At 43.0% G+C, this 26,129-nt stretch overlaps 1 protein-coding gene across 3 annotated transcripts; it reads left to right on the top strand.

Annotated features, from left to right (window-relative positions):
- The first annotated feature begins 20 nt into the window (after nucleotides 1-20).
- Nucleotides 21-26,128, top strand: LOC100697633 (uncharacterized). 3 transcript variants are annotated; one of them, XM_019360293.2, is made up of 18 exons: nucleotides 21-386; nucleotides 1,550-1,630; nucleotides 7,025-7,105; nucleotides 13,094-13,208; nucleotides 13,304-13,443; nucleotides 14,860-15,086; nucleotides 15,191-15,296; nucleotides 15,998-16,297; nucleotides 16,912-17,138; nucleotides 17,258-17,349; nucleotides 17,435-17,535; nucleotides 18,149-18,381; nucleotides 18,512-18,600; nucleotides 21,467-21,678; nucleotides 22,675-23,666; nucleotides 23,799-23,868; nucleotides 25,105-25,279; nucleotides 25,398-26,128. In XM_019360293.2, exons 1-18 carry the CDS (start codon nucleotides 149-151, stop codon nucleotides 25,537-25,539), a joined length of 3,621 nt encoding a protein of 1,206 aa, XP_019215838.1. In that variant the 5' UTR covers nucleotides 21-148; the 3' UTR covers nucleotides 25,540-26,128. The 3 variants fall into 3 exon arrangements, with proteins under 3 accessions (XP_019215838.1, XP_019215839.1, XP_025761704.1); XM_019360294.2 differs by lacking the exon at nucleotides 1,550-1,630; XM_025905919.1 differs by lacking the exons at nucleotides 21-386; nucleotides 1,550-1,630; nucleotides 7,025-7,105; nucleotides 13,304-13,443 and having other exon boundaries at nucleotides 13,098-13,208.
- Nucleotide 26,129: the final 1 nt, after the last annotated feature.

Raw genomic sequence — 26,129 nt, 5'->3', positions numbered from 1 at the left:
TCTCCTAGGAGGATGTTGCCTTTGATGTTTCCAGCCGGACAACATTCACCAGCACGTTCACTAGCTCGATAAAAAACTTCTAGGGTTAAACATCCGACAGAAACATTTTCTCACGCGGGAAAAAAGAAATTATTTCACGAGCGACTCGATGATGATGACGATGGTGCAGAGCTGGGACAGCGAGCCAGACTTCGCTAATATGTCCAAGAGCGATATACTGAGAGGAATCATCACCGACAAACTGAGCACAGCTGCTCGGGAGATCATATCGGTGGTGGAGAGGACTGTAGCCGATTATGAGGAGGAGGCTGTGGGCTTAAGGCAGGAGCTCGACCGGCAGAGGAGACTGCTGGAGCTCCTGCAGCCTGAGATAAAGCAGGAGGCAGGTCGGTGTTTTAGCCCCTATAACATTTATTGAAGTGCTTTGAAACACTCAGCGGCTACTATATTAGGTACACTCTTTCATTTTCTCGTTAATGCAAACAACAAATGAGCCAATCACATAGCAGCAACTTGATGTCTTCAAATGGTCAAGACGACCTACAGTAGCTCAAAATGAGAATCCGAGTGAGAAAGAAAGGTCTTTGGTGCCAGACGGGCCTGTCTGCTGGGATTTTCCCACGCAACCATATCTAGGGTTTACAGAGAGTGGCCTGAAACTAACGATATACGTCGGGGTTTTTTGTACGCTATCGTTTGTTTCGTGGGGTCGCAAAATAAACTGTCTACGCCAATATTTTTTCATGGTTTTGATGGTCACTGTAGTGGCTATTAACTTCTTAGAGTTCTCTTTCTCTTATGTTTAATATAACCAGACTCCGGACCGACAACCGACTGTTTATGCGTACTTTCGTTAGCAACAACGACGGTAAAACCATTGTGTGGCTCCGCCGTCCGCTTGTTTATATTCTACATAAAACTTTCACAATAAAGCTCAATATCCTGTGGAGACTTTTCAAAAATAAACTCAAATGATATACATTATTGTCAAACATCAAATTTCAGAGTATACATCAAATAAATTGCCTCAAATAAAAACATGAAGTACTTATGAATGGCACTTACAGTCAAAGGCATCGGGGATGCAGACACAGACAATGCCAGCATGGCCAGTGAAGATGAGACAAAACCAGGTAGCTCCAAACACAAGGACCAGTGAAAACACATTGAGCACCTTATTCCTAAACGAGGGACTACATCTGTAGCATTAACATGGTTTGGTTATGAACAGTCTGACACGGAGCAGAAAATTGTACTATGCAAATTATGACGCAAACCGGTCCCCACCACGGACTTTGATACTGCGTAGGACCCTCAAGCTCCAAAGCCTCTGGTAGAGGACCCGAGCTCAAAGGATATGTGCCACAAAGAATTAAAGCAGTTAGGTACTAGCAAGGTGTACCTAATAAAGTGTCTGGTCAGTGTATAAAAGTACAGGATACTCATAAACTTGATGCAGATCTTAACATCGCTAGAAACTTTTTTTTTTTTCATTTATCTTCTATCATGTCACATTTGTTTTTTCTAAACATTAAACATACTTTTGCAGACGACCAGCAGCTGTTTTCCTTCTGTGAAGATGGAGGTGGTCCGTTACTGGATGATCAGGAGCAGGACAAATATGAGCTGAGTAAGAAGCTACTTTGACATAAATGAATAAAGTTCAGTTCTAGTCAGGGCTGCTGTTTCATGTCTCTGATGTATGATCAGTAGACAAGTCTAATAAAAACATTTCATTCATAATTATGTGATAAACCAGGGGTAGGCAACTGCAGTCCTCAAGTGCCGGTTTTAGATATCACCCTGGGTCAACACACCTGAATCAGATAGTTAGTTTATTACCAGGCCTCTGGAGAACTTAAAGACATGTTGAGGAGGTAATTTAGGGGGTATTGGTTTTTTTTTGTAATCAGCTGTGGTGGATCAAGAACACATCTAAAACCTGCAGGACATTGGCACTTGAGGCTCCTGATGTACGGTCTCCTGATAGCATCTCCATGACACCGGACACTAAGCTGACAGACACAGCAAACCTTCTCCCCACAGCTTGCATTGATGTGCAATCCTGGATGAGCTGCATTACCTGAGCCACTTGTGTGGGTTGTAGACTTTGTCTCATGCTACCACTAGAGTGAAATCACTGCCAGCATTGAAAAGTGACCAAAACATCAGCCAGAAAGCATACAGTCTAGCCCATACTTATGTATACCCCTGGCAAATTTTGACTTAAAGCTAGTTTTATTCAACTAGCAAGTTATTTTTTGATGGGAAATGACACAGGTGTCTCCCAAAAGACAATAAGACGATGTACAAGAGGCATTTTTGTGGAAAAAAAAAAAAAACATTTCTCAGCTTTTATTTACATTTCAGCAAAAAGTGTTATGTCCAGAATTATTCATACCCTTCACAAACTGTCACAGTCTCTGGGAAATCCAAAGTTCCTTACCATTCCAAAGAGTCCAAGCAGTTCTAAAGCATCCTAAATACCCTGATTAATTGGAACTGTTCATCTGGACAAAGAATAAGACTTCTAGTCAAAAAAATGAAACAAAAATTGAATTGTTTGGTCACAACGACGTTTCCTTCATTTGGCGTAAAAAGAAGGAGAAGCCTTCAACCCAAAGAACACCATCCCCACTGTGAAAAAGGTTGGTGGGAACCTAATGCTTTGGGGTGTTTTAAGCCAATAGACCAGGGAACACTACTGATGATACCTACCGCCACCATTACCGAGACTAACAAGCTGATCTACACCATGGCAGCAGTAATCGGGGAAGAATGAGAAGAATGGGTTGAGTAAAATTTGACTTATCTGAAGGTTTTGTTTCGCTTAATGCGACTTATAATTCGGTGTGCCTCATGATCCGAAAAATACGGTAACTTCTACCTTTCTACCTTCCTTTCAAAGTCCAAGTTTTTGTGCTATGGTTAGCATCTTCCTGTTCCTTTTGGGTGCTACTGCAGGTGCCTTTGGCGGTGCAAAACATTTTGTCGACATACACAATGCGCTGTTTAAAAAAAGAAAAAGAAAAAAAAAAGCATGCAAAATTGGATTAAAAAAATGATCTGTGTAACAGTGAAGCCGGGAAAGGTGAACTGCGTTATAGCGAGGGACCACTGTACTGGAAGAGCATATGGGAGAAGGACCCAACCCATAACAGCAATGCTCAGCGGCTAGTGGGTCTGAGAGGAGATCACAGCACCCTCTCTGAACAAGGTCCAGTAACCATCACAGTGGCAGACATCCAAGAAAGGATCTCCAATATGAAGGGTTGGACAGCACCAGGCCCCGACATGGTTCACGCCTACTAACTGACAAAGCTGACTGCACTCCAAAAGCGTCTGACAATACAAATGAACCAACTGCTAGTTGACGAGAGACACCCGGAATGGCTAACTTAGGGCCGGGCAGTCCTGATCCTCAAGGACCTCCAGAAGGGACCAGTCCCATCTAACTACCGGCCAATAACCTGCTTCAGAACCATGCGGAAGCTTTTGTTAGGCATCATAGCGGCACAGAAAGGGATGGGCAAGAATACGCGAGGCACAAAACACCAGCTACTGGTAGACCGAACAATCAGCTGAGACTGCAAGACCAGACTGGATAACGTGTGCACTGCCTGGATCAACAGGACCCTAAGAGCCTTCATCAGGAACTCAATGGAGATGTGGCGTACAACACTAGAGGCCTATTTCAAGTCCATAACACAAGTCACCATCAAGAGCATCTACCAAGGAGATGCTCTGTCCCCACTACTGTTCTGCATAGGCCTTAACCCCGTCAGTGAGATCATTGACAAGACTGGCTACGGATACCGACTACGGAATGGAGCAGTTGTCAGCCACCTCCTGTAGATGGATGACATCAAGTTGTATGCCAGTAGTGAACGAGACATCGATTCACTGATCCACACCACCAGGACATACAGCAATGATATCGGAATGTCGTTCGGACTGGAGAAGTGTAGTCGGATGATAACAAAGAGAGGGAAGGTAGTCAGAACTGAGGGGATCAAACTACCAGAAGGCAACATTGCAGGCATAGAGAACAGCTACAAGTACCTGGGGATCCCGCAGGCAAATGGGAACCATGAAGAGGCCGCTAGGAAAGTTGCAACCACCAAGTACCTGCAGAGGGTCAGGCAAGTCCTGAGGAGTCAGCTGAACGGTAAGAACAAGATCCGGGCTGTCAACACCTACGACCTGCCTGTGATCAGGTGCCTGGCTGGGATAATAAGCTGGCCAAAGGAGGAGAAAGAAGCCACTGACATCTAGATGAGAAAGCTCCTGACCATGGAAAGTTTCACTCCAAGTCCAGCACCCTGAGGCTGTACGCTAAGTGGAAGGAAGTAGGCCGGGGACTGGTGAGTGTCAGCACCACAGTCCAGGATGAGACAACGAACATCCACAAATACATCACGAAGATGGTCCCAACTGACAGCGTGCACAGTGAATACCTCAGGCAGCAGAAACCCAAGAAAGAGGAGGAAGGCGAGGAACCATCATGGAAGGACAGGCCCCTAGGCGGCCTGTACCACCAGCAGATAGCAGAGGTGACTGATATCCAGAAATCCTACCAGTGGCTGGACAAAGCTGGACTGAAAGACAACTTACACAGGTGGGGAGTTTTGCTTAAACTCTCTTAGAAATCTGCCAGACAATAAATATACAGGGTATTGGCTTCATCTGTCAAAATATTTGGAGGCACTAGTCATGGCAGCACAGGAACAAGCTCTGAGCACAAGATCCATAGAGGCTGGGGTCTATCACACCAGGCAAGACCCCAGGTGTAGGCTGTGTAAAGATGCCCCTCAGACAATCCAGCACATAACAGCAGAGTGCACGATGCTAGCAGGCAAGGCATACACGGAACGCCATAAACAAGTGGTCAGCATAGTGTACAGAAACATCTGTGCCAAGTATGACCTGGAAGTCCAGAGGTCAAAATGGGAGATGCCCCCAAGGGTGGTGGAGAATGACCGAGCTAAGATCCTGTGGGACTTCCAGATTCAGACGGGCAAAATGGTGGTGGCTAACAAACCAGACATAGTGGTGGTAGACAAACAGAAGAAGACGGCCGTAGTGATAGATGTAGCAGTTCCGGATGACAGCAACATCAGGAAGAAGGAACACGAGAAGCTCGAGAAATACCAAGGGCTCAGAGAAGAGCTCGAGATGATGTGGAGAGTGAAGGTAACGGTGGTAATCGGAGCACTAGGTGCGGTGACTTCCAAACTAGGCAAGTGGCTCCAGCAGATCCCAGGAACAACATCGGAGATCTCTGTCCAGAAGAGCGCAGACCCAGGAACAGCTAAGACACTGCGCAGGACCCTCAAGCTCCCAGGCCTCTGGTAGAGGAGCAGAGCTTGAAGTATTGACTGCCCGCAGGGGCGAGCGGGAAATATATATATGAGCTGCGTGAAGTGTTTCCAGCTGGGCATTGTGTACCTGGAGTTAGGGCTGGGCCATATTATACCGTATACGGTAATACAGGTATAATGTTAGGCAACGATAAGAAAATAAAATATCGCGATAGAACATGGGTAAAACGCGCATGCACAGTGCCTTTGTTTTCAAACGCACATGGCCGAAACAGCATGGCGGCAACGGAGAATGAGAAGGGGAAAGCGGATCGTTGAGTGAAATGGATGAACCAGAATTGGTTTGTAAAAATGGTGCAACTTCAGTGATGTGGAACTGGTTTGGTGTTTGTCCGTCAGATACCCACCAAAGCACGTTTTTTTTGTAGAACATGCAAGCAGGCCGTCGTTATTACCGTATTTGTCGGACTAAGGTGCTCGTAAATCTGGGAGTAATCTGGGTCCTAAACTCCGTCCACTTCAGGTGCCAAAGTCAAACGAAACCTGCGGCACATTGAGAGTTAAAAACTGTCTAAATTCATTCACCTTTAATAACCTTCTCGTTAATGCAAACAACAAATGAGCCAATCACATAGGAGCAACTTGATGTCTTCAATTGTCAAGACGACCTACAGTAGCTCAAAATGAGAATCCGAGTGAGAAAGAAAGGTCTTTGGTGCCAGACGGGCCTGTCTGCTGGGATTTTCCCACGCAACCATATCTAGGGTTTACAGAGAGTGGCCTGAAACTAACGATATACGTCGGGGTTTTTTGTACGCTATCGTTTGTTTCGTGGGGTCGCAAAATAAACTGTCTACGCCAATATTTTTTCATGGTTTTGATGGTCACTGTAGTGGCTATTAACTTCTTAGAGTTCTCTTTCTCTTATGTTTAATATAACCAGACTCCGGACCGACAACCGACTGTTTATGCGTACTTTCGTTAGCAACAACGACGGTAAAACCATTGTGTGGCTCCGCCGTCCGCTTGTTTATATTCTACATAAAACTTTCACAATAAAGCTCAATATCCTGTGGAGACTTTTCAAAAATAAACTCAAATGATATACATTATTGTCAAACATCAAATTTCAGAGTATACATCAAATAAATTGCCTCAAATAAAAACATGAAGTACTTATGAATGGCACTTACAGTCAAAGGCATCGGGGATGCAGACACAGACAATGCCAGCATGGCCAGTGAAGATGAGACAAAACCAGGTAGCTCCAAACACAAGGACCAGTGAAAACACATTGAGCACCTTATTCCTAAACGAGGGACTACATCTGTAGCATTAACATGGTTTGGTTATGAACAGTCTGACACGGAGCAGAAAATTGTACTATGCAAATTATGACGCAAACCGGTCCCCACCACGGACTTTGATACTGCGTAGGACCCTCAAGCTCCAAAGCCTCTGGTAGAGGACCCGAGCTCAAAGGATATGTGCCACAAAGAATTAAAGCAGTTAGGTACTAGCAAGGTGTACCTAACAAACAAAGGAGCTTGCAAAGCCTAATAAAGTGTCTGGTCAGTGTATAAAAGTACAGGATACTCATAAACTTGATGCAGATCTTAACATTGCTAGAAACTTTTTTTTTTTTCATTTATCTTCTATCATGTCACATTTGTTTTTTCTAAACATTAAACATACTTTTGCAGACAACCAGCAGCTGTTTTCCTTCTGTGAAGATGGAGGTGGTCCGTTACTGGATGATCAGGAGCAGGACAAATATGAGCTGAGTAAGAAGCTACTTTGACATAAATGAATAAAGTTCAGTTCTAGTCAGGGCTGCTGTTTCATGTCTCTGATGTATGATCAGTAGACAAGTCTAATAAAAACATTTCATTCATAATTATGTGATAAACCAGGGGTAGGCAACTGCAGTCCTCAAGTGCCGGTTTTAGATATCACCCTGGGTCAACACACCTGAATCAGATAGTTAGTTTATTACCAGGCCTCTGGAGAACTTAAAGACATGTTGAGGAGGTAATTTAGGGGGTATTGGTTTTTTTTGTAATCAGCTGTGGTGGATCAAGAACACATCTGAAACCTGCAGGACATTGGCACTTGAGGCTCCTGATGTACGGTCTCCTGATAGCATCTCCATGACACCGGACACTAAGCTGACAGACACAGCAAACCTTCTCCCCACAGCTTGCATTGATGTGCAATCCTGGATGAGCTGCATTACCTGAGCCACTTGTGTGGGTTGTAGACTTTGTCTCATGCTACCACTAGAGTGAAATCACTGCCAGCATTGAAAAGTGACCAAAACATCAGCCAGAAAGCATACAGTCTAGCCCATACTTATGTATACCCCTGGCAAATTTTGACTTAAAGCTAGTTTTATTCAACTAGCAAGTTATTTTTTGATGGGAAATGACACAGGTGTCTCCCAAAAGACAATAAGACGATGTACAAGAGGCATTTTTGTGGAAAAAAAAAAAAAAACATTTCTCAGCTTTTATTTATATTTCAGCAAAAAGTGTTATGTCCAGAATTATTCATACCCTTCACAAACTGTCACAGTCTCTGGGAAATCCAAAGTTCCTTACCATTCCAAAGAGTCCAAGCAGTTCTAAAGCATCCTAAATACCCTGATTAATTGGAACTGTTCATCTGGACAAAGAATAAGACTTCTGGTCAAAAAAATGAAACAAAAATTGAATTGTTTGGTCACAACGACGTTTCCTTCATTTGGCGTAAAAAAAAGGAGAAGCCTTCAACCCAAAGAACACCATCCCCACTGTGAAAAAGGTTGGTGGGAACCTAATGCTTTGGGGGTGTTTTTAAGCCAATAGACCAGGGAACACTACTGATGATACCTACCGCCACCATTACCGAGACTAACAAGCTGATCTACACCATGGCAGCAGTAATCGGGGAAGAATGAGAAGAATGGGTTGAGTAAAATTTGACTTATCTGAAGGTTTTGTTTCGCTTAATGCGACTTATAATTCGGTGTGCCTCATGATCCGAAAAATACGGTAACTTCTACCTTTCTACCTTCCTTTCAAAGTCCAAGTTTTTGTGCTATGGTTAGCATCTTCCTGTTCCTTTTGGGTGCTACTGCAGGTGCCTTTGGCGGTGCAAAACATTTTGTCGACATACACAATGCGCTGTTTAAAAAAAGAAAAAGAAAAAAAAAAGCATGCAAAATTGGATTAAAAAAATGATCTGTGTAACAGTGAAGCCGGGAAAGGTGAACTGCGTTATAGCGAGGGACCACTGTACTGGAAGAGCATATGGGAGAAGGACCCAACCCATAACAGCAATGCTCAGCGGCTAGTGGGTCTGAGAGGAGATCACAGCACCCTCTCTGAACAAGGTCCAGTAACCATCACAGTGGCAGACATCCAAGAAAGGATCTCCAATATGAAGGGTTGGACAGCACCAGGCCCCGACATGGTTCACGCCTACTGGCTGACAAAGCTGACTGCACTCCAAAAGCGTCTGGCAATACAAATGAACCAACTGCTAGTTGACGAGAGACACCCGGAATGGCTAACTTAGGGCCGGGCAGTCCTGATCCTCAAGGACCTCCAGAAGGGACCAGTCCCATCTAACTACCGGCCAATAACCTGCTTCAGAACCATGCGGAAGCTTTTGTTAGGCATCATAGCGGCACAGAAAGGGATGGGCAAGAATACGCGAGGCACAAAACACCAGCTACTGGTAGACCGAACAATCAGCTGAGACTGCAAGACCAGACTGGATAACGTGTGCACTGCCTGGATCAACAGGACCCTAAGAGCCTTCATCAGGAACTCAATGGAGATGTGGCGTACAACACTAGAGGCCTATTTCAAGTCCATAACACAAGTCACCATCAAGAGCATCTACCAAGGAGATGCTCTGTCCCCACTACTGTTCTGCATAGGCCTGAACCCCGTCAGTGAGATCATTGACAAGACTGGCTACGGATACCGACTACGGAATGGAGCAGTTGTCAGCCACCTCCTGTAGATGGATGACATCAAGTTGTATGCCAATAGTGAATGAGACATCGATCCACTGATCCACACCACCAGGACATACAGCAATGATATCGGAATGTCGTTCGGACTGGAGAAGTGTAGTCGGATGATAACAAAGAGAGGGAAGGTAGTCAGAACTGAGGGGATCAAACTACCAGAAGGCAACATTGCAGGCATAGAGAACAGCTACAAGTACCTGGGGATCCCGCAGGCAAATGGGAACCATGAAGAGGCCGCTAGGAAAGTTGCAACCACCAAGTACCTGCAGAGGGTCAGGCAAGTCCTGAGGAGTCAGCTGAACGGTAAGAACAAGATCCGGGCTGTCAACACCTACGACCTGCCTGTGATCAGGTGCCTGGCTGGGATAATAAGCTGGCCAAAGGAGGAGAAAGAAGCCACTGACATCTAGATGAGAAAGCTCCTGACCATGGAAAGTTTCACTCCAAGTCCAGCACCCTGAGGCTGTACGCTAAGTGGAAGGAAGTAGGCCGGGGACTGGTGAGTGTCAGCACCACAGTCCAGGATGAGACAACGAACATCCACAAATACATCACGAAGATGGTCCCAACTGACAGCGTGCACAGTGAATACCTCAGGCAGCAGAAACCCAAGAAAGAGGAGGAAGGCGAGGAACCATCATGGAAGGACAGGCCCCCTAGGCGGCCTGTACCACCAGCAGATAGCAGAGGTGACTGATATCCAGAAATCCTACCAGTGGCTGGACAAAGCTGGACTGAAAGACAACTTACACAGGTGGGGAGTTTTGCTTAAACTCTCTTAGAAATCTGCCAGACAATAAATATACAGGGTATTGGCTTCATCTGTCAAAATATTTGGAGGCACTAGTCATGGCAGCACAGGAACAAGCTCTGAGCACAAGATCCATAGAGGCTGGGGTCTATCACACCAGGCAAGACCCCAGGTGTAGGCTGTGTAAAGATGCCCCTCAGACAATCCAGCACATAACAGCAGAGTGCACGATGCTAGCAGGCAAGGCATACACGGAACGCCATAAACAAGTGGTCAGCATAGTGTACAGAAACATCTGTGCCAAGTATGACCTGGAAGTCCAGAGGTCAAAATGGGAGATGCCCCCAAGGGTGGTGGAGAATGACCGAGCTAAGATCCTGTGGGACTTCCAGATTCAGACGGGCAAAATGGTGGTGGCTAACAAACCAGACATAGTGGTGGTAGACAAACAGAAGAAGACGGCCGTAGTGATAGATGTAGCAGTTCCGGATGACAGCAACATCAGGAAGAAGGAACACGAGAAGCTCGAGAAATACCAAGGGCTCAGAGAAGAGCTCGAGATGATGTGGAGAGTGAAGGTAACGGTGGTAATCGGAGCACTAGGTGCGGTGACTTCCAAACTAGGCAAGTGGCTCCAGCAGATCCCAGGAACAACATCGGAGATCTCTGTCCAGAAGAGCGCAGACCCAGGAACAGCTAAGACACTGCGCAGGACCCTCAAGCTCCCAGGCCTCTGGTAGAGGAGCAGAGCTTGAAGTATTGACTGCCCGCAGGGGCGAGCGGGAAATATATATATGAGCTGCGTGAAGTGTTTCCAGCTGGGCATTGTGTACCTGGAGTTAGGGCTGGGCCATATTATACCGTTTACGGTAATACAGGTATAATGTTAGGCAACGATAAGAAAATAAAATATCGCGATAGAATATGGGTAAAACGCGCATGCACAGTGCGTTTGTTTTCAAACGCACATGGCCGAAAAAGCATGGCGGCAACGGAGAATGAGAAGGGGAAAGCGGATCGTTGAGTGAAATGGATGAACCAGAATTGGTTTGTAAAAATGGTGCAACTTCAGTGATGTGGAACTGGTTTGGTGTTTGTCCGTCAGATACCCACCAAAGCACATTTTTTTGTAGAACATGCAAGCAGGCCGTCGTTATTACCGTATTTGTCGGACTAAGGTGCTCGTAAATCTGGGAGTAATCTGGGTCCTAAACTCCGTCCACTTCAGGTGCCAAAGTCAAACGAAACCTGCGGCACATTGAGAGTTAAAAACTGTCTAAATTCATTCACCTTTAATAAAATGATCAGCATTGCTCCTTTACCAGGTGTAACAATTAAGTTTAAGTTCCAGGCATCCATGAAAACAGAATTTATTACATTTAACAGAGTTAGAAGTTAGGAGGGAGTTAGCTTGCTAGTTTCGCTAGTTACCTAAGCATGATATACCATGTTCTGACTGAGAGATTTCTGAAGAAATTGAAACGTATAGCTCTGCTATCACTTCCAACAGAAATGAAGACAGGAAACTAAACAGCAGTGACGTTTGTAGGGTTACTGAAGTTGGGCTAGCTGGTATATAATGATGTGCATAACATAAACGGTGAAGCTGCAGGATGAATGCTATCTTTTTTCAAGTTGATAAAAGTTAACGTGAGGGTTCCTGATGGTTAGAGACAAATGCATTCGCATGGCAGGATGCTGTAAATGGGCCAAACTTCAGTCAGGAGAACAACTGAGATAATCCATCCACAATACAAGGTTATCCATTAATATACTGCAACAACATGGGAATAGAGCAGCTGTGATAGAATACAGCATTAATGAATCAAGTGTACAGAAGTGGAGGAAGCAAGAAGAATGAGTTGAATAAAGTTTAATTTTTCTGACTGCTTTGTTTCACTTAATGTGCCTTATAATCCTGTGCACCTTATGGTCTGAAAAATAAGTAATTGACTTTTTTATTTGGCACACCTGTTTTTAACTTTAGTGGATATTATACATGGTTATGCTCAGGGTATGTCAGCCCATTTCTACTTTCAGCAAGGAATTTGCATTTGCACTGTTACATTTTTTATATAGCTTTAATGCACATAAAAACAGCTGCTTGTTTAAGTGAAAATAAATGGATGGGTTTTTGCGCTAGTAAAGTTATGGAGTTGTATTTTGTCTCGCATCAATTATATCGTCGGTTATATCGTTATCGCAAATTTCCAAATATATATCGTGATAACTTTCCCACATTTTGTCACATTACAGCCACAAACATGAATCAATTTTATTGGAATTCCACGTGAAAGACCAATACAAAGTGGTGTACACGTGAGAAGTGGAACGAAAATCATACATCTAATGTATATATATGTGTGTATATATATATATATAGACACACACACACGCATGTGTTACACCATATCTTATAGTCCTTTTCCACTAGTATGTACTCTGCTTGCCTGACTCGAATCAGTTTATATGGTTTTCCATTGAGTGCTTTCTCGTACCAGGTACTTTTTTTAGTGCCTACTCAGCAAAGGCAATTCAGTCAATCTGAAAATGTAACGTCAACCGACTACATTCCACCGATTGGCTAGTCAGTTTCGTCACTCGATGACTCATGAGAGCATCTCATTCACAAAAATCAAATCCTCAAAGCCTGTCTCCGAATCTGACAAAAAGCTATAGACCACACAGCAGGTCTACCATCGCCTCAACTTTCTCCAGTGTGGTGTTGTGCTTTTGTTGTATGCAAAATGGGACTTTTGGTAGCATTGCTGTAATGACCTTGCGCACATAGGCAATACTTGATTGTAATGAAAAACAATTTAACTGAGTTGGGTCGAGCCGAGTAGGTTGTAATGGAAAAGATACATTAGCTCATGTCCTCTTAAAGCACAAACATTAGATAGTAGCAGCATGCTCCCTTTCGGTTATGTAAATGGTCAAGTTCTTGTTGAGCTGGGCAACACATAATTGTGACTAACATGAGAATTTATTTGTTCCTAGGGGTGGAGGACAGTAGGAGCCTAGGATTCCAGGCACCAATGGAGGATGAAGAGTATGACTATTTAGAGCAGGAGGAAGGACACACGACAGAGCTGGATTATGTAACGAAATCAAGGTTATAAGACAAGTGCATAAATGTCTACTATGTGGACAAAAGTATATGTGTTATCTTCTTATATCCCAGCTCCCATTTTTACCTATCTTTTTTAGGTTCTTGACTCAAACAGTTCAGTGTATGAGGAGAAAAAAACATGGCAAACGCAAACGTCCAATCAGCAAATCACAAAATTGCATAGATCTCAAAATCCGCATCTTGGAAAACCCAAACATTGAAGTGCTTTCAAATACTGGTAAGTCTAAAGCAAACGTGATGTGAAATTTAGATGTTAAAAACAGAATGAAAACACCTCAGTACACATAAAACTCTGGAGCAGATGTGGAAGATTTCACTGTGGTGATTGGAGCATTAGGAGCCCATGTCACCACTGGTACCTCCAAACTGTGAAAGGAAATTCCAAATACAATTGGAAAGTAGTATCAAATGAACATTTAGTGAACATGTCTGTGAAGGTTCTCAGTCATCCAGGTCATCGTAGTCAAAGGAGCTTGCAAAGAAAAAAGCGTCTGGACTTCTTTAAGTTGCTTGAAGACGTTTCACCTCTCATCCGAGAAGCTTCTTCAGTTCTAAGGTCAAATGGTGGGGAGTCCCAGATTTAAACCTAGTGGGAGTTTCCCCCCAAAGAGGGACAAAAGGACCCCCTGATGAGCCTCTAATCGCCTGAGCCAAGGTGTGAAAGCGGGTGTGGGTCCCAATCAGCCAGGGTTTCGGGTGAGCTCATTGTGAAACCTGGCCCCACCTTATCATGTGAATTCCTGAGGTCAGATGGCCCAGGATGTGAGTGGGCGTTAAGGCGTCTGGGGAGGGAACTCAAAACTGGATTATAGATGGAAGACAGTTGGTGTCGTAAACCACCGCCTCTGTTCAAAGATGGTCGCTCACAGTGGACATAGATGGCTTCTTTCACTCCTCTTTCAAACCATCTGTCCTCTCTGTCCAAAATGTGAACATTGGCATCCTCGAAAGAGTGACCTTTATCCTTAAGATGCAGATGGACTGCTGAGTCTTGTCCCGTGGAGGTGGCTCTTCTATGTTGTGTCATGCGCTTGTGAAGTGGCTGTTTGGTCTCTCCAATGTAGAGGTCTGGGCATTCCTCACTACACTGTACAGCATACACCACATTGTTAAGTTTGTGTTTAGGAGTTTTGTCTTTTGGGTGAACCAGTTTTTGTCTGAGCATGTTGCTGGGTCTGAAATGCACCGGGATGTCATGCTTGGAGAAAACTCTACTGAGTTTTTGTCTGAATGCCCACTCACATCCTGGGCCATCTGACCTCAGGAATTCGCATGATAAGGTGGGGCCAGGTTTCACAATGAGCTCACCCGAAACCCTGGCTAATTGGGACCCACACCCAATTTCACACCTTGGCTCAGGCGATTAGAGGCTCATTGGGGGTCCTTTTGTCCCTCTTTGGGGGGATACTCCCACTAGGTTTAAATCTGGGACTCCCCACCATTTGACCTTAGAACTGAAGAAGCTTCTCGGATGAGAGGTGAAACGTCTTCAAGCAACTTAAAGAAGTCCAGACGCTTTTCTTTGCAAGCTCCTTTGACAAGATTTAGTGAAAGTACAACAGGAAAGTGATGATTTCTTTCTCCTAATACTGGAAAAATTGAACTGATCTGTCAATGTTCCTCTGTGTTCTAGTGTTTCAGATGTACCGACTTCACAAGCTGAAGGTTCCTCGTGGTTTGCAGGAAGCTGACTTCCTGAAACTACTGAGGTCTACCTTCCCTCAGCTGGCTGGAGATGAACCTTTTGACCTTTTCTTATATTGCAAACCCAACAAACTGAAACCTTTGCAAGTAGACTCGGTGACACCAGAGGAAATCATCAGAGTTTCTGGGGGATCTACCCTCTACATACGACTGCAGGTACTGTGTTGAGAAAATTTAACTGATCTCAGCAGCGCTACCAAAGATTACAACACATTGACAACTTGATTTAAAATAAAAAATTCCGACCTTCTGTAAAACAGAAAGAAGATGCTGATGAAGATCTTCCATCCACTGAGACAGATACCCATATAAATCTCACAATCCGCATCCTGGAAAAGCGAAAGATTAATGTTTTGTCAGCGCACTGTAAGTCTAAAGCAAACATGATGTGAAATGTTTATGTTTCTGCTATAAAATGCACCACATGTAAGCTGTATATCACCTTGTTACCTACTAGGTAAGTTCTGGAGTGCTTTTCACCCTTTTACTTGCTCTGAGATCAGTCTATTAAACACAGGTGAAGCTGATGGTCTCCACCACACTCCTATACCAAAAACAGTCATTTGCACCTTGTAAATCACAATTGTTGATGCCAGTAATGCTCGAGAGCTGAAATCCTGGTCAGGACACGTATACCGTTTGTGCTGCCTGCCTGCACTCTACATGGACATCTTCATCTTTCTGCACTCTTCCCTGGTCTAAGAATTGTAACATATTAATAAAGAAATATCTACTATATTACCAAGAATATTTTCATTTGATGTAAATGACAAGTTGTGGTGGAATTTTTTCAAAAAAATCCTTTAGAAAAAGAAGAAAAACACACAATGAAAACACCTCAGTACACATAAAACTCTGGAGCAGATGTGGAAGATTTCACTGTGATGATTGGAACATTAGGAGCCCATGTCACCACTGTAACTTCAAACTGTGAAAGCAGATTCCAGATACAATTGGAAAGTAGTATCAGATGAACATTTAGTGAAAGTACAACAGGAAAGTGATGATTTCTTTCTCCTAAAACTGGAAAAATTGAACTGATCTGTCAGCATTCCTCTGTGTTCTAGTGTTTCAGAGGTGCCCGCTTCACAAGCTGAAGGTCCCTTGTGGTTTGCAGGAAACCGACTTCCTGAAACTACTGAGGTCTACCTTCCCTCAGCTGGCTGGAGATGAACCTTTTGACCTTTTTTTAAGGGCCAGGCACAACAAACTTAAAGCTCTGAAAGGACACTCGGTGACACCAGAGGAAATCATCAGACTTTCTCGGGGATCTACCCTCTACATACGACTGTCACTGTGTCGAGAAGATTTAAGACTTAAGATCCGCATCCTTGAGGACCCTAAGATTGATAAGATCACACAAATAAGTAAGTTTAAAGCTTTTAACCTTTAAAGATCTTTGGAAGGATTTGATGCCGTTAACATTTTCTGCCTGTTATTAGCTCCTTAACTTCATTTAGAGGTTTTGCATCTCTCAAGAGTCCAACGTACTAGTTATCCAGCTCTTTGTGTAGGTTTGCTGAGTTACCTGTTTATTAGTTGATTCAGGAAAACGTGTCTTCTAACTTGTCGATAACTGAAACTGCTCTGACTGTAGTCACACTACCCACTGTCTTAAAAAAACCTCATAACATTATAAAAGATACCTCACACCCTGGCCACTCCCTGTTTGAACTGTTGCCCTCGGCCAGATGGTACAAAGCAATCAGCGCAAGGACAAACAGACTCAAACACAGCTTTTACCAAATCACAAAAATATGTCTTAATGCTGCTACTAAAAAATGTCCATCACGCTACTCCTGAAGTGATCTATGCACTGACTTGTGTGTGTGGGGATGGATTTTATTTTATAAGTTTTATTTAAATTTTACATTTCTATGGATGATGCACTGATCAGAGATCACTACTAACTTCGTTCCTGTGACAATGACAATGAAGACATTCTGATTCTGACTTTGTGAGCTTCTCTGTTTTCTCTCAGTATGGCAGAATCACCCGTGTCATGAGCTGAATGTTCCTCATGGTCTTCAGGAGGCTGACTTCCTGGCTCTGCTGAGGTCCACTTTCCCTCAGCTGGCTGCTGGTGAACCTTTTACCATCTTAGTTGCTCGCAACCACAATCTAATTCCTCCAAGAGTGGAGAGTATGACTGCAGAAGAGATCTGCAAGAACGGGACTGTGAATCCTGGTATTTACATCCGACTGAAGGTACTGCAAGAACCAATTTAACATCAGGGTAAAAACATTGTTAATAAATGTGGAGCATGTTTTTTTGAATGAAAAATCAGAAAAAAAAACTATTCTTTTACTTTTTGGTGGAAATTTAGGGTCCAGAGAAAAGGTCTCTACAGAGAGAAGATGCTACTGTTGCTGCTGAACTTCCTCCACCCAGCCTGGATCCAACCACACTGACCACTGAGTGAGTCAAGGAAAAGAGTAAGCTGCTGCTGTGAGAGTTTCTTATTTATATCAACAGTTCAATACAATTTTTTTTTTTTCCCCAGAGTTGAGTCTGAGAAACCTCAGATCAGTCAATCACACACCCACGTACATCTCAAGGTCCACATTGTGGAGGACCCTCAGATGGATACGATCTCGCCCAATCGTAAGTTCAAAGCTTTTTAATTTATCTGTCCAGTACAATATTCAGTTATCACCACTGTGATCACATGCTGAGCTGAAATCACAAAGAGTAGCTGAGCATAGCTCCTAGGGTGGTCAGGACACAGTTGTGACTATGACGTCCTCTGTAGAGCTCTTTAGGCACGCTGCTGTGTGTGTATCATGATTGGGAAGCTTGTGATGACCTGAGTTTGGACCAGTTTGTCAAAGCACTTCATGATTACTGGAGCACGAGCCACTACACAGCAATCATTCAGAATGCTGATGGTGGTCATTTTTTGGTAGTGGTACCGTGATAGAGGACTTCAAGCAAGGCTGTCAGTGGTAAGGCTTAAGGTTGGGGACATGGTCTCTTTGACTGACAGGTGGCTCTAGCTGCTTCCTGGACCTGAACTGGACCTCTGGATTGTGTTTGTGCTCTTGGAGCCTTTTGGACCATTTTAATGCAAATATCTGATCAATATTGTAGTTGCTGTGCAGCTGATAACAGACTGTCTAAGACGTCTGAGCTCTTGTTTTTTGAATGAAATTGTCAGGTTTTGGTGTGATGCTCCCTGTTGGCTGGCAACTTAGCACTCTTTCCTGTTTTATCTCAGTGTTTCAGAATTACCTGCCTCATGAGCTGCAGGTTCCTCGAGGTCTTCAGGAGGCTGACTTCCTAGCTCAGCTGAGGTCAACCTTTCCTCAGCTGGCTGCTGAACCTCTGGAGCTCCTGATATCTAATGACGACAAGATACTAGAGCCTCTAAATGTGGAGTCACTGACAACTGAGGAGATCAAAGAGGCTGTCCAGTCAACTGAGAGTGCTACCCTCTTTGTTCGAGTGAAGGTACTGTGTCAGATTCAGCATTTCTGCCTTTGTAGATTTTTCTTTTGTCCTTCTTAATCTCTCCACATGGCATTGTCAGAAACCATTAATTATAAAACCCATACTAAATAAAAACTATAAAACTTTCCAGGCATCAGAGGATGTTCAGGATGATGTGAATAAGCTTGATGGTGCTGAAGACTCTTCATCCTTTTCTGAACAAACCAGACTGCACAGGAGGTAAGTGATTAATAAAAAACTGTAAAATTGGAGAATGAAAACGCAGTTTCATAGCATTTATTATGTTGCATTTTGGGAATGGACAGTGGTAAATGGACTGATTCCTATATTTCTTCTCTCCTGGAGTACTCAAAGCGCTGTTTACAACATGCCTCATTCACCCACTCACACAAGGACTTCTAAACTCAAGTACAATCTAACCAACATTCACACTCCAGTTGACGCATCGGAGGGCAACTTGGGGTTAGTATCTTGCCCAAGGATATTTGGCATACAGACTGGGGAAGCAAAGGCTCGAACCACCAACCTTCCAATCAGTAGCTGATCTGCTCTACCACCAGAGCCCCACCCTGCCCCACCCTGCCCTGCCCCGACCCGAAGATGGTAATTTGATCCATCTTCAATCTTATAGGTTAGAAACCGTTTTGAAGATGAAGATGAAAGAAGTTACATCTTGGAGAAAGAATGAAGAGGGCTGCATTGGTGTTGCCAAAAAACATGTATTCTGCAATGTTCTCCCTTGAGACATTGCTGTAGAAAACAGGCTTACCTCTGGTCTCAAAGGTGTTCAGAAACAGTAAAGGTCAAAAAACACAATAAGCTTTCTCCTGGTTGCACTCCTACCTGGTGTGCTGTCTTCTGGCTTTAATATTTTGAGCTGTTTGATATTTGCTGTTGTAGGGGTAGACTAGGGCTGCCAAAACTATTATTTTGATAGTCGACTAGCCACCGATTATTTTTGCGATTAGTCGACTAATCAGATCGTGCATCTATTGGATGTATAACGTACAGCTTATTGCATCAGCATGTGTCTGCTCTTATATAACTATCATTAGCTTACAGCTTGAAGTGTTTAAGGTATGTGCTAACTAAAAATAAAGACAAGATGATAGTTTATTAAACTTTTAATGAAATTCGCAGATTGTCTCGGTGGAGTTTAATAAACTCAGCCGTCTGCTTCTCGCTCGCTAATATATAACCGGACATTGGAGTAAATTCTCGACCATCGCACACTTCTGTTTAATCAGTTTTCTGTTTGACGTTTATTCAGCTGTGTGAAGACTATAACTTTAATCTCAGCCAAACCGATTTACTCAGGAACAAATAAAACACTGAAAAAATCCAAACAATAACATTTGTAAGTTATCTAAGTGACTTATATATCATGTTTAACCTGAGTAGCAACAGACCGCGGGGGAGTCGAAAACGATGTGCCGGGGGTTGACTGTTCTCGCCGGCTCTAGTGAGCCTTGACCTCCTGGTCAGCTATCGAGCTGTTGCGTAACAGACGTCTCCGAAAACGTCGGAGCACTTTTGCAAATATGTGATGTCTTGATAAATTGAGCAGATATTTGAAGCTTACACAGCTACATTCTCGCCTGAAAATATCTTAAAAGTTTATTACTCTTACACTCTTTCTGGGTTGCAAAATAAACCTTTAAGATATTTTTAGGCGAGAATGTAGTTTTGCGACCCAGAAAGAGTAATTTTTAATATTAAGTAGCTGCTACCGTTGTTGGAAACTGGGCCCGCTATGAATTCTGGGATAGGTTGGGCCACGAAGGATACACCCGACCCATCAATCAAATCTAGGGAAAAGGAGGACGGATTTTTTGGCCATATTTCGAGGAGTCTTCGAATTTGGACAGCCTTCATCGCGTCACAGTGATGTAATTGGCATTCAAATGTGGCCTCAGGAGGAAGCAGCCCCTGAATTTGGACACACCTATGATACCGGAGGCTGCTTCTTCTTCTTCTTTCCCGTTTAACGGCAGCTGGCATCCTTGTAGATGCATAGCTGCCATCTTCTGTTTCAGTCCGTTACCACACTCCTACTACTTACTTCTGCGTCTTTCAGAATCTTACAAAACTTCAAACGAGGTGTCGACTTTTAAATTACTTGTCGATGATTTTGATAGTCAACATAAGCGTGACTCCTCAGCAGTGGTGATCTGCAACTTAAAGTGATGTACAGAATTAAAAATGAACTATCTGGAGGTTGTTGTTCACTCATATCATAACAAACCTTGAAATACAGGCTTCCTTAAAAAGATTGATTGAATGATTGATTGAAGACTTTGAGCAGCTCCAGTGCTGGATGGCAGATGTTATTTTAGCAGAGTTTTGCTGCTATTGTTTCTTTTCATTGCTATTGAACGCAACCTGATCTTTGCCCAGAGTGTAATGAAACATTATGATTACCGCTCCATTTATCAGGTATGGCATCACTGGCAAGATGTGGCGTCATCACTTCTTTTCCTCTTATACTAGACTATGTGTATATGGATGATAGGTTGCTGTTTAAGATACAAAGGTGTATTATAAGACATGATGGTCTGAAGATTGCTGATTAGCATGCTAGCTGGCATGCTAATCAGCAGTGGACATAAAATGTAGACATGTTTAATATTTCTATTTTTAACATTCTGTTGATATTATTGATTATATTATAAGTTAATTTTTGCGTGTTTTGATCTTAAAGTATGTATTGACCCTTGGTCAATTGTTCTCAAGCTAATTTGCAAATCTGATTTGAGAAAGGCAGTAAGGTTTGGTTAGTTAACAAAAAATACCAAACTGCACAGCTGCTAATGATAACCTTTATGCAGGAAGCATTAGTTATTCCATTTATTCTTAAATGGAAACAGGAATGCTGGATTGCTAACCCACTATTAAAACTCCTGTTTCTAAACGAGATGCTGAATGTGAACCTGGATTGTCCCAGATTACATTGACTTTTATCCAACACTGACTACCAACTTAGCTACTGAAGAATCATTTCATGGAAATTTGTGTTTAAATGTTCAGTCTATTCTGTCTTGGAGGAAAACCTTTTCATGAGTGTCGTGGATCTTTTTTCTCACAGTAATGAAATGAAACCGTTGGATGAAGACCTGAAGGATATCATCCTCAGAGCTTTGCCATTAATTTCTGAAGACACTCAACAGTCATTGATTCATAAGCTGTTAAGTGATGGAGTGGAGTCTACCCAGGACCTAAAATTTGTCATTGAAGATGATATTGCTGACTTGCTGCCTCCCCTTCAACTACAGACACTCCTGGAAGCATTTAAAAATGGTAATGTTGACGTAAATACACTATTTTTTCTATACCATGTTATAGTAGTATATCTGATCATTTCTAACAGCCTTTTTCTTAAAATATATATTCCCTGAACTCTAAATCCGTCAGTACATCGAAATGGCAAAATTGTACTGTAAGTTTTTAAAACTGTTTTTTACTTCTGTTAACTTATTTTGTCACTCTAACACTCTACTGGTTTCCCCACTGAGTGCTACAGCCAAGTGTCTGTGTTTTTTACCAAAACCTTTTAATATGATGCAGCTCTTGATCCATCCATTATGTGATGTTTAACTGGGTTCACATCAGGGGCAGCAGTCTGAACCGGACCTGCATGAATGGGCCTTTCGTAGTGCTTAGACATTTATCTAACAAGCAAACGATCCTTGATTCAATCCCAGAAAGAGACACAAATCCCTTGGGAGCTCCAGGAATAGGATCAGGATGAAAAATCTGCCAAATCAAACATCAGCTACCTGTGTGGTGACCCTCTGTGGCTGAGGGAGCTTTTCACAGCGACTTCCAGAGACTACTGGCAACCACCCTGTTGACTGTTAGATAGATGTCTAGGTCTTTCTGACCAAGGCCTTAGAGATATAATGAGTAAACTGACTATCCAGAGGGGTATCTATCTGGATGGAGGTGCTACTCCTTTCAAAAGAAACAGTTAAGGGGGATTCATTATGTCTGGAACAGGGTGACATAGGCGCATCTACTAAAAATCCTGGATTAGTTCAAATTCCAGTTAAATTGAACTCACCGTTAGAGGTCAAGTTTTCTGAAAACCTTAAGAATCCATAACTCAAGAACAAGGAGATGTAGGGTTTAGAAAATTATACCATAGGAGGAGGATACTGGGAGGCTCAGGGGTCGCACTGACGGTTGGCAGTATTTAAAAAAATATATATATTATTAACTCAAACTTATTTTAAGCGCACCCTTGTATGAGAGACAATTAAGCTCACTGTGTGTTTTTTTTCCTTTCCTTTTCAGAGACAGACCTGGTTACTTTGGACCTGCCAATGATTCCTTCCTCTAGCTCACTGCTCAGCAGTCCTGCAGCACCACCTTGCTCCACTCCATCCGGTGTACTCCCACTCTCGAATCAAGAACATGACAACTCAGAAAGCTGCGGGCAAACCACCCTTTTCAGAAAACAGTGGGCAGAGACGTTCCAGGTGCCCTGGGCCCTCATGCCAATGGAAATTCAAGCAGCGGTTGCTGAGGGCAAGAGACCATCCCCTGCAGCACGGAGACAGATGGTTAGGATTTTAGCAGATGAGATAAGGAAACACGAGCTAAACCCAACACATGCTCAGTGTGTAACCATCTGCCGAAACATTGTCCGTAAGTACCCTCAGAGCTTTGCTGATCTGTGTGACAACGGTCAGCTGCTGGAAGAGGATTACATCTCGCTTGTGATTCAAATCAAAAACCGAATTGATAACCTGAAACGCACCAGCAATTTTCGCCACAGCCGTTTGTCTGGAATGAAAAGAGGAGCCACCAACAATTATGGCTGCGACAGATTTGAGCCTGGCCTGCTGCCGGAGGAGACAAATGAAACAGTGGAGCGAAAACGCCAGCGACTGGAAGAAATTTACCATCAGGATGGCTCAAACATGGTAGAAAAAGACGAAGTAAAAGAACTCATGAAAGTAACCTTCGACCTGCAGCGCCGCCAAATAAATGCACTCCCAGTACCGGCTATTAGAGATTTAAGGGACCGCTGGCCTTACCTTTTCACACACAACGGACTTTACACTCATTTTGAGCTGCTCACTGATATCAAAGTGCTTCGCACTCTCGAGGTTGCAATGAAGGAGTGTGGACCAACCATTCTGGAGGTCTTCAGCAAGTCCACTAATCCAGATATCCAATCCATCCTCTCAGTGGGTCCAAAACTTGAACTATCCTTCTGCATCCTGCAACTTCTGATGGCTCACTTCTCCGAACCCCTCGGAGGACTGATTCTCTTTGCAAATGTGAGTTATTTTGGGGTTTTTGATTTCTTTAAAGGTGACACCTGTATCTGTTGTCTCTGTTATTGTGGAAGACAGCAGTTTTATTTGTTTCATGTTTTTGTTAATTAATTTAGTCATAACTCTGTGTCCTAGGCAAATGCCACAGCTGCTGAATTACAGACGACACTCCAACTACCTGCAACTCCTCGACTGATACTCCTCGGTATGACATACATATTTATTTTTTGTTGTTATGATTGCAAAAGCCAACAGGGTTAAGCATTAAGTGCTTCTTGAGAAGAAAAATAGCCTCACTATAATTTCATAACTCATGACTTATAATGTCATATCAAAGATTTCTCTTATTACCCAAGAATCCTGTTACAGCAGTGCCAAACCCATTGCCAAATGCTAAAAGTCACAAGAAATTTAGTTCATCTTGAACCGAGATGAGTTAATGAGTCTTCGGTCGACAACATCTCCCTAGAGGAGGTCAAATTTTAATTACCGGTTGCCTTTTTCCCCCCCATATTTTTCACCCGGTTTCACTGTTTCCTGTTGGCTTCTATCACTTGCCTTGTCTCTTTTGCACATTTTCCATGCAAACTGCAGTAATCGTCATCCAGTTAGGAAGTCACCACCTGGTCTCCAGAGACTGAGGCTTAAAACAAAAGGCAGAGTCATGCTGGCGTTTTTTGGCACCTTCACAGATTGGAGGTTGTTCCTGATCATGAATTAGAAAATGTTACCCCCACCTGTTTGTCTGCTGTAAAGCGTAAATGTGGCACAACTCACATTCAACATGATGATCACTGGAAGACCCCAGCTCATAATTTTCTCCATAGCTCCTTTGATATTGCAGGACTCTGTCTGGGCAGTAGAAGTTTTAGCACCTTCAAGTGGTGAAGATTCTCCATTTCCATTTTCTATTTTAATATGATGAAAAAAACACCAGCAGACTTTGTATAACTTGCAAATCAATAAATTAGGAGAAAATCATGTTTTAAAAAACAGCTTCTGCAACAAGCTACCCTTCCCTTTGCAAGATCCCCACCCCAAAGAAAACAAACACAACACAAAAACAAAGCTTATCTAGCTTGCTTTTGCAAGCTGTATGCCCAAATTTCCCTGTAAATACATGTTCAGTCAACATGAACAATGTTTTATATATTGCCCCGTCATATACACTACACAATCATCGGCATATTAAAATTTTTTTGGGGGGCGCGACTCCGGAAGCTGAAGTCACGCTATGTGACTGGAAAATCTACAGTTTTATTTTCATGCCTAACTGTGAAATTCTGGTCAGATACAGATGTTAAATGTTCTTGACAGGGACTGAGTGATGTTCTTGATGGTTCTGTGTGTTTATTAACACATTTGCACTGCAGAATTATATTGAATAAATAAGCTCATTACCATTTCAGTACTAATGGTGGGATTTTATTTGGATTTTAAGCCAAATCACCGGAAAGCTCCATTCACCGCTGGATGATCAGTCTTGAGGGGCACATCATTTGCGAGGGCATCCAGCCGACTTTTCTGTCCGGCCTCGCTGCTGTCTTTTCTACTTACTACATCTTCAATCTTCAGTATCAAGAAGATGCTGCATGCACGCTGGAATTCATTCAAAGGTTAGATGAGTACATTTTCCAGCTGTTAATTTGTGATGTGAGGTCTTTGTACTAAAGGGCTTGCAAGAACCCGTTCCTTTGGTCACTTTGGATCTGACCACACATTTGTTTTTTCCAGGCGATTGATCGGGATAAATCCTGACAGAGGCACCAAAGCTCCACAAGGCAAATTCCTGTCAAAGGAGACTGGGAAGTTCACACAGGAAAAGACTTCGCCAGTCAACCCCCAAGTTTTAACACTGTTAAAGAAACTAATGTAGATGTGAACCCAGCTGTTTACACCCACACAACCATGTTTCCATCACTTCAGGGGACATCAACCTGACATTCATGTTTATTTTGTGGAGAAATCTGAATTTCTGGGGTCTGAAGAACCTCTTGGAGCAACGGCCGACACTTTGGAGCTTGCAGTGTAGTGGCTGGATATCCAGACCAGAACTTTGGGTCCCATGCAGCGGTCATAGTCTACATTGTTGGTTTTAAAGAGGTATGATGTCATCAGATTGTTTTGAGAGTGCACTTTGACTAGTGCATTTGTCTTTCATTCTTCATTCTTTCATGCTGCATGAACCAAGTACCAGAAAAGTTTCTGGTGCCACAGATTCTGCAGACTGTTGATACAGATCACCCTTTGCCTTACTCAAGACTTGTGCAAATGTGCAAATTCAAAGTGTGAAAGAAACAAGGAACAAATAGAACTTTATGCTGTTTTTTTTGTTCAGGTTGACTTGTATTCCCCATTGCAAATTGCTGTTTTCTACCAGAAACTCTGAAGTACTATATTTTGTTTACTGTACTTTTTTTTTTTTTTATCATTACTGTAATTAAAGTTACATTTCTGGAGTAAGAT

The sequence above is a fragment of the Oreochromis niloticus genome, linkage group LG3, assembly GCF_001858045.2.
Source record: "Oreochromis niloticus isolate F11D_XX linkage group LG3, O_niloticus_UMD_NMBU, whole genome shotgun sequence".
In the NCBI taxonomy this organism is placed as follows: domain Eukaryota; kingdom Metazoa; phylum Chordata; class Actinopteri; order Cichliformes; family Cichlidae; genus Oreochromis; species Oreochromis niloticus.
Note: the sequence above shows the minus strand (reverse complement) of the source record. Positions and strands in the feature narration are given on the sequence as shown.

Excerpts from the sequence above, each read along its gene's own strand:
- LOC100697633 (XM_019360293.2), top strand. The coding sequence starts at position 149 with ATGATGATGACGATGGTGCAGAGCTGGGACAGCGAGCCAGACTTCGCT. Across the intron at positions 17,139-17,257 it reads GTATTTACATCCGACTGAAG|GGTCCAGAGAAAAGGTCTCT; the intron begins GTACTGCAAGAA and ends GTGGAAATTTAG. Across the intron at positions 18,382-18,511 it reads CCCTCTTTGTTCGAGTGAAG|GCATCAGAGGATGTTCAGGA; the intron begins GTACTGTGTCAG and ends AAAACTTTCCAG.